We start from the raw sequence: 9756 nt of genomic DNA on the forward strand, positions 1-9756 counted from the left end.
CTTACTTTCTTTGAAGAAAATTTGTTAATAATTTATCTATATAACATCATTTCATTATTCATACATTTTCTTCACTTATCCAGTGGATGTTGATTGGGGCTAGGCCCTCCAGCAGCAACAAACCCAAAACAGACACAAATATAAAATATCATAAGACACACTCATTAACACAGTAGTAATCATAATGTAATAGTAATCAAATTATAGTTGCTGCTGCACCCTCTTGCCGCCCATAAGTGTGTTATGTTATTGCATAATAAATTATCCATTTCAGGATAACAGGGTTGAATAAAAATGTTATACACTGCGAATTCTCTTTCTCACACACACACAAATGTGTGTGTAAAAGTGCAAGTGCACATTTCATTATATTAATGCAATCATAATTTATTGGAATGATTATAATGTGTGGTATCGCGGAAGATTATAGGACAATACTTCAAAATTACCTAATTCAACAATAAATCAATATCAACATTAATAATATAGGAAGAAAATAGACAGGTTTGCATCATCTGTTTAAGTTCTTGTTTTTGCACCAGAAATGTAAAATTTCACTTCTGTGAAATGGCCATCTCATAATATTCACTTCTAATCAGCACACTTTACATTCATGGACTTCCTGCTCTTAACCTCAAACTCTGCAGACTAAAGCCAGTTTGAAATGTTAGAATAAGATAAGGGTGAGCTGAGACTGACAGGAGTGCTTCTCTCCATCTTATCATGTTTATTTTCATCATTCTTTTTTTATATGGTAAATAAGATTGTCAGTACAGTAATATTAACAAAAACAAAAAATGACTTTTATTTCTTAATTGAACACTGTATAATATTTATATTTTATAACATACATTTCTTGTTATATTTTAAGCCATGAATCTGCTATGCATGATGTCAAACGTTAAAGGTATGTTACTTTATTTTGTTTGTTTCCTAACATATTTTCTATCCATAAGTTGGTAAAGCTATTATACAGCACATTTGCTGTATTATAAGGGTAATAAAAGGCTTATTCATAATTGTTTAATAGAAGTTGGAGAGCTGTTAATTTGCTTAATGATTTTATTACTTAATGTAATGTTTTACTTTGGCAGTAACAATAGTTTAAATATCTATGCTGTTTCTCTCTAGAAAGTTGACTTGAAGGAGTTTACTTGCGTTTTTGTTTTCCTTTACTCTGTAAATAGTAACATTAACTAAATTTAAGAGCCATCATACTACTTAAAAAGACTGGGTTTGCACTGTGTGATAAATAACAACAATCTGTAAGTAAATGCTATTGTACATTGGATTTATAGCCAGACAAATTGCTTCCTGTCAGTGCAAAATAAACTGCTGTGGGCAGTTAACATTGTATTAATAAAACTGAGGAAAGAAATCATTAAATATGTTAAAAAAAAGTTAAACTTAAATATTGGAAAAAAGTTAAAGGATGATGACAATGCCTTTTAATGTGTGCATTATAACTAATGTATTAACTGTTTCTATTTTATTAACAAATATTATTAAAATATTAACCTAATGATATCTTTAGATTTATAAAGAAATATTTCACTAGAAAATAGTCTGGTCTTTGAGTGTATAAAATGCAAAAAGTATTCAAGTTAAACTGTTTCTATTGCTAATTACTTTTACTTTAGTACCTGACTAATTAATTTATATTTATGAAGAAATATTTCACTTTGACTGTATAAAAGTTCAAGGTAAAACTTGATCTATTACTAATATAGTTTTAGTATCAATATTCAAAGTTACAGACACAAAATGTATCCATATTTAAATTGCTATTTTATACATTATAATTTCAAACACAATTTCAGATCTCAGATCAAACAATTACTGTATATATTTTATATACATTATATATTATATATATAATGAATTAAATTAAAACTGATACATTTAAATAATGTTTAAGAATATTATGGTTATATTAATTTTTAGGTTTGTTCTATTTTAGGTAGCATATGTTAATAAGTGCAAAATCTTTAATGTTGAAACATTTGGCTGCAAAAGGACAGATAGATGGACCTAGCCTTCTATTATTGTTTGGACTGTTTAAGGTTTAGGTTATGTTTTTTGAATAGCTCATTACTTTTACTATTACAGTATACTTATAAAAACATTTCATGGACTAATTTGGTCTTTGAAATATTGCCTTCCACATATAGCATTAAGTAAAATAAAATTCAGAATGTATTTCTATTCATAGCAAAAGACATAAATAAAAATAAACACATGAGCACTTATTGTTGAACCATTCAGTGTTGCACAGTTTGAAAAGCTTTTGGAAAAATCTTAAACCTCATACTCAGAGATGTCTAGCAAGGCATGTATGGATATGAAAGAGGAAGTATTAATTTTAATACAATAAATTCTCATGGCATATCATGCAGGGTTATACACCTAAAAGTATCCTTTACTAATGGCATAGTGTTTGAATTGTGTCTCTATAACACACAATTAAAAAAAATGAAGTAAAAAAATAAAATCCTTGCACCCCTTCATTTCAGACACTCTAGCCTTCCTTGTAAATATTTTAAACATTTGGTGTTGCACCTCATCATGGCCAAACTTAATATTAAGGTGACTTGAGTCCATGTGAAAGAGGGAAAACACTCCTAAAACCAGGGAACGTTTTTACTGCCAGTAGAGAAACTCATATCAATCTGTAATCTGGCACAAACCCCCACCCCAATTCAGTCCTCATGATTAAAAGGTTTATTCAATCAGACCTAAATAAAAAGCTTTAAAAAAAAATAGGGGTCCCGACTGGCTGATATGGGTGTGTCATGATTAGACCAAGTGTCTAATAGGTCACTTTTATGAGATTGTATATTTGATTTGTTATTGTGCTACAAAAAACAAAAAGTAAACATAGATGATCAGTGGTGCAGGTGAAACAAATATTAGAAAAAGAGAAGCAAAAGACACTGTTGTATTGAAAACTGTACCTGACATTCTCAGAAAATGTAGCAAATGGATAATTTGAGGTAGTTCATTGAAAATGAGAGTGACCTTGCGGATAGTCATGAGAGGGTGTATAACAGTGCTTCAAGCAGAAATCATTTTGCAGGGTCACATAACATGGTCATAGAAGTGAACAGCAATGAGATATGCAATAAGGCCCCTGCAGAAGATAAAGTGCATCAAGCAACGCCAAACCCGAACAGTGGGTCATCTTTCTGTTCTTTTATTTTATGTGATGCAAATATGTGACTCCAAAATGCTCTGCTAGATATCAGCTTTTAGTAACATAAGCCTTTAAAAAATGTTAAATGTTGATTTTCATTAACTGTACTATCAGAAGGAACCTGATTTCCCACAGATGTGATTTTGCACACATTAATTATTTTTTTTACATGCATTGCAATACACTATTGATCAAAAAAGATTTTTTTTCTTCGGTCCCTTTACCTTATTTATTACTGACATATGTGATGTTCATACAGTATAAGTAAAAGTGTGTGACTAGTTAAGGGGTGCTGTTTGTAAGATGGTGTACTTTTTTGTAAAATCATTGATTGAACAGTTACAGGACGCCAAATGTAAAAATGATCCCTTTTTCTTAAATGTCTGTGTTTGATGTGCAATATGTTAAAATGTTGGTTTAAATGGAAACCACTTAAATGTTTAAATATAACAATTGACTACTGAATATCCCTGCTAAATGGTAAATGGCCTTGCTAAATGGTAAATAAAAATTCCATTTAAATGGTTAAATACAAATTTTACTGCTAAATATCCCTGCTTAATTGTATACAGTATATCAAACTTAAAAGGTAAATCATCCCTGCTAATAAGCCCTCAGTTAATTAGTTCAGCATAGTCTGAATGTATAGACAATTAAAATTTAAATGGGAACGTCATTTGGTATAAATCACAGACACTTAAAAGACTGAGAAAGAGAGTGAGAGACAGAGGAATAAAGAACAAAAAAAAACTCATTGGTCACGCTGATGGCATCGACAAAACTGGCACAAATAATAAAAACAGATGTGGTCCAGGACTTATTTGAGCTGGCAGAGTGGCACTTACTCCAGCTACACATGAAATGATTTCTGCTAATTTCCATGCATTTACCGTGGTAACTAAGAACGTTTTGTGTTTGTCACCTTTTACTCTAGTGTAATATATGATTGTACGGTGTTTCAATTAAATTTAAAAACTTAATGTTCTTCTTCCAGTCTCCATTATAAATCATCTTAATATAATGTAAAAATATGATTATTGTAAGTACTGCAAATATTTCATAATTGACATCAGGTGGCACTTAATGTGAAAATCAACACAAAATTAGTTTTAGGAGTGGTGGACAATGATGAAAATGTGGAAATATAAACTCTGAAGAAATATAATATTTTGGTCAAAGAGTGAATTTAAAAATGTAACATATTGATAATTAAATTAATTTCGGTGTTACACTTTATTAATAATACAGTTTAAAGAAAAGCTAATAACGGAGCAGTGCACCCCATTCTGGGTTGCTTCCTGCCTACTGCCCAGTACTGCCACTATAGTCACAAATGTTTAAAGTATTGGAGGAAGCAAAATTTTTATTTGAAAAATTGCATTTTACTATATCAGGTATATCAACTAAGAACTTTTTTTTTTGATGACTCCATCAAAAATCAAATTGTTAAAGCCATATACTCAATTTAGATAAGCTGTTACTAGGCTTACTTACTGTATTCTTCTTTATTTGTGCTCCTTAGGTGCTATAGTGTAATGGGTTTAATTTTTTGGAAATGTTATATACCACTTTTTAGCATAGATTTTTTAAATATAAAGTGTGTTGTTGAATTGGTTTAGAAACTATCTTCATTTACTTAAAAGTAACATATTGGTACTTATTTATTACAAATACTGGATGTTATATATATATATATATATATATATATATATATATATATATGTGTGCATGTGTATTGAAATGTTTTTCTTCCAGTCCCCATTATAAATCTGCAATTAAAAGCAAATAATGCAATTATATGATTATAAATACTGCAAGTTTCATAATCAACATCAGGTTTCAGCAAGTATGAAAATCAATTCATAATTAATTTCATAAATTACAAACACCGAAGAATATGAGGAAACATAACACCTGAAACATCTCAAAGGTGAAGAAATGTAATAGTTCTGGTCAAAGAGTGGATTTAAAAATGTAACATATTGGTAATTAAAATAAGTTGTGTGTTGATAGAAAAACTAATGGTAGACCTGTGATGGACTGGCACTCCATTCAGGTTTACTTCCTGTTTTTGCCCAGTGCTTCCACTATATTCATCAGTCACAGTAATTCCAAATAGGATTAAATGGGTCTTATAATGGATGGATAGAAAATGTGCATGGATATTTGTTTTTTGTGTTTGTTTTGGAGGAAGAAAAAATTTTATTTTAAAAACTGTATGTTAATGTTTTATACAATACTGTATACAATCAACTAAAACAGAACTTTTATATTTTTATGCTTTCATAATACGTCAGAAGGTTAAATTAGTCAAATGGCATTCAGATAAAATGTTTCAAACCGCCAATTAAGAAAGACATGCTTATATTTTTTATCTGTGACTCTTATGAACTATAGTGTACTGCAACTGGGTTTATTTTTTGGAGATAGTTATATACAAGTTTTAAGCATTGACTTTTTCTATAAAGTGTGATTTATAATGGGCAAGAAATTATCTAAAAAACAAACAAACAAATTAACAAACTGGATGTAATTTTCCTTTTCTCTTACAGGAAATACTTGTGAACTTCAGAAAGCTCAAATGGTGATTATGCCCAATGTTATTGAAATGATGAGCCGTGAGCACACAATCAGCTGCTCAGCTCCACAGTGTCTCTCTGGAGTGAGGTGCCGCTTCTATAGGGGAGCTGAATCAGAGCCGTTCAGATCAGGGAGCTCAGACAGCAACCAGTGTGACTTCACTGCAAGTGGAGGAGAGCTGCTGGGAGATGTGGATCTAAAGAGTGAAGGCTATCTGCAATTCAGTTGTGATTATGAAAATATTATCAACAGTGAAACCTCTGGGAGAAGTGACAACCTGAAAGTAATAGTGAAGGAGCTTGGTAGGTAGTAACTCAATTATATCTGGCTATGCTGAACATTTCTATTCTATTCCATTACATGTTCATTATCCACATAAATACCTAAACACACAATACAGAAAGGGGCTGAAAAAAATAAATAATGCTGCTTTGTCTAAATAACAATTACAACTTGTTCCTTGCATGCCTTCCCTTGTGCACATTCATTTTCCTTTCAAATTTGCCCACTCTTGGTCTGTTGATGAGCTACGAAACGATCTTCCCTTGTTTAACACTCCTTAATTCAGCTATGGAGTCACTAAGTCCTAATACTTCTTGGCAGCTTCAGATGTTGCTGGAGAAATAATTGAATCTCAGACTTATAGATGTCTGAATATTAGGAAGCTGTCTAGCACCTCTGTTTATGCAGGAAGAGGATCATGAACACCAAAAACACCCTTTGTCCTTAACACAGACTCCTTTTTATGTGTCCTCCCAGACTCCCAGTAGTTATTGATGGAGCCCTTATTATTCCTGCTTGGATCAAGATCTGAATCTTATTTAAAAATACTGCATAATACCATGTACTATATACTATACTATACTATATACTATATTGTGTGCTATACTGTATAATGATAACAAGAACTGATGAATTTCAACTGATGAACCAATGAAGATCCCATGTATCTTTCTACCAGTTTTTGTTTCCTTTGCTCAAGAACTTGTGTTGTGATTTTTATGTTTGTATTTTTTGAGCAAATCTGAATAACACCTTCACATTTGATGCTTTGATTAGAATTAGACTGCTTGTAGTCGAGTGTTACTGAATGCCACAAATGTGACTTCTTCAGTATATGCTTTATAACCATATTAACAAAGTCTTCAGTACATGACATGACAAGACACACATGTATTCACAGCCTATGTTACTTGTTTTCAAGAAATGAACTTAAATTCTGAAGCCTCAGGTGAATGTTCAGGTCATTTCATGTGTTGCTCTCAATAAAAATTGTTAGACAGTAAGGGCAGTAAAGACGGAAAACTGCTTGGAGGTGATGATATTTTTAACACAGTCAGTCATATCAATTATGTGTCATGCATCTTACCAGCCGTCCTCACTAAAACAGCGAGGAGAACAACAAATTGTGGAATTGTACTCAGCATATATAAATAATGTTAATCCTTTATTTGGTAAGTAGTACTCATTGATTTGTAAGTTATTTTCTTGCATTTCTTTAATTATCATTCTTTTTTAACTTAATACTGCATATTACAATTTATTACTTTTTTCTAGTGAAAGCTGAAATCAAAAGAGCAAGCACAGAGGATCAGAAGATTGAATCTGTCATGATGAGATGTGAAGGGGATCGGCTAGTTAAGGGATTTTGTCATTTTTATAAGAATGAAGCTCTTTTCAGATCAGAGACATATGCACAGGTGTAAAAGCCTGTGTGATTTCTGTGTTTAAGTATCAACTATTGGATCAAAGATCAGTAAAGAATGTCACTCAAGTGAACCTGAGCTGTGAAATTGAAGTCATAAGAGAAAATGACAAGTGGACATCACGCAGCAGTATGAAGGTGACAGTAGATGTATATGGTGAGAGTGCACAACATATTTGGTTACAGCTATTCATCTCCTTCCTGGTTGTTAATGTTGTGATAAGATGCTTTAACTTTAAAGCAATTTATAATGCAAATGCTTCCAATACTGGAAATGTACACAGCACAACAGCAGAAAGAGGGATGTGGTGAAGGTACTTTATCATTTTAATATAAAGCCTACATTTTAACTAAAAAAGAAAGTAGGCTTATGGGAAGCATGATCTCAAAGCAAGAGAGCTAGACTAGGCACTCAGAAGATTCAGCTTTAATCCTCTGACTGACTCACAGTATGAGTGGACGGGGTGTCACTTATGATGCCTAACTTACTTTTGTATGTAATTGTATTGATTTGTTTCATATTATAAGAACTTTGTGATTTTTCAGCTTAGAGAAGGTTGGCTTCCAATTGTGTTCTTTATTTATAAGGCACAGTAAGTGAGATCTGAACAGTTTGGCCTTTTTCTGGAGGAGTGAATGATGCCATGTCATGTTTACAGAGTGGTGGAAGAGAATTCATTGTGTGGCCATTCTTGGCTCAAATGTTTCAGTTTTCATTTTGAAAAACAATCCACTGAAAGAGAAATGCATCTTTACCAGAGACGTATAATATGCAAAAAAAGCACCTTTTTTTAATTGACTGAAAAGCTAAAATAGGAACGAATGTTTTGAAAAATGAGAAATGACAACAATTAAAAGATTATTTAATAATGTTTTTCAGTAACTGTGTAAAGCTTGCTTATAGTCCAATAAAAAAACTGTACAAGACAATATAAAAAATATGGGAACTATTCTAGTGACGATCTGATTATGTTGTTCAATGTAGTACATTTTTCATTTTGAAATGTATTTATATAATCACTGTATGACCTTAAGCTGGATAAATAGGTTAGGAAATGCATGGATTAATAAGGTTCTGTAAATATATCTTTGTCACAAAAGCACCACATTATTGTAAATTTATGCAACTTTGCGTAATTCTGTTTAAACTTATGATTTTATTACATTTTTACATTTAAAAGGTGGGTGGTACAGTGATTTATTAGTCAGCAGTTTTTCCTTATAGCTCCAATTTAGTTTTTGGCGCAGGTCTCCCTGATGTATCTGTGCTTCTTTGGTTACTTTAGTTACTTTCCATTATGTCAGACATTATAATTAATTGGTCTAATATGACAGTGTGTTTCTCCCAAATTCCTAATGTAAGCTTAATAGGTCGATTAAGATGTGCTGAATAAAGAACAAGAAGAATTTGTCTCTTCATAGTACACTGATTCTTTGCTCCTGGCATTTGCCATTTGTGTATTTTGTTTCCATGCAGTTTGTAAAAACACTGAGTTTATTTAACATTCCAAATGCATAATATTAGTAAAAAAGAATGCTGTGTTGTTTTTTTTATGCCCACCCTGTAATCACGTGGGCTTTTTTTCTGGGTATTCCAGTTTCTTTACACAGACATATTGATATTCATTTTAGTTTGGAAAATGTTTGTGCATAAATGAACACTATGATGGACTGGTCTTCTTCAAATCAAGGAAAGACATATAATATTTTAAATTGATGAGCAAGATTTCTCCAGAGTCCTGATATTTTGGTTACAGTTAAATCCTGATTTCTGTATGAATATTTACTGTTCTGCTATTCTGATTGAGAAAAGTGACTTGGAAAGTGAACTGATGTAGACCTATATAAAATGTAATAGCTGTAGTATATGTGTTGAAAGTGAATGATGAAAATGCAATCTGAAACTTTGTGTATTTGTTATTCCTTTTATTTATTTCAGGTAATCTCGGTAAACCAGCATTGAGTGTAACATCTGACATAACTGGAAAGGAAGAAGCAGTAACGCTGACATGTGAATTGCCTCAGACAATCCATGAAGCTCACTGCCATTTCTACAGAGATGACGATTCGCATCCATTCAAGTCAAAGAGCTCAGAAGATAACAAGTGTGAGCTGTCTGTGGATGGACATGAACTGCTAGGAGGTCGAGCTACAGGGATGGAGACTGAGATTCAATTGAGGTGTGACTACACTCTGAATATGAGCCCAGAGATTCATTCACAGTACAGCAAGAACAGGAGTGTAAGAGTGCTGGGTGAGTCAAACAATACCAATTATT

General features: G+C 32.0%; 1 protein-coding gene across 1 annotated transcript; it reads left to right on the forward strand.

Annotated features, from left to right (window-relative positions):
• Positions 1-672: 672 nt before the first annotated feature.
• Positions 673-9732, forward strand: LOC120520707 (the record flags this gene model as incomplete). The annotated part of the gene is made up of 6 exons (XM_039742871.1): positions 673-754; positions 872-907; positions 5746-6075; positions 7331-7475; positions 7526-7635; positions 9418-9732. Coding segments are annotated over exons 1-6 (967 nt in total), but the record flags the coding sequence as incomplete, so codon positions are not given.
• Positions 9733-9756: the final 24 nt, after the last annotated feature.

The sequence above is a fragment of the Polypterus senegalus genome, unplaced genomic scaffold (genome assembly GCF_016835505.1).
Source record: "Polypterus senegalus isolate Bchr_013 unplaced genomic scaffold, ASM1683550v1 scaffold_3739, whole genome shotgun sequence".
NCBI lineage: Eukaryota > Metazoa > Chordata > Cladistia > Polypteriformes > Polypteridae > Polypterus > Polypterus senegalus.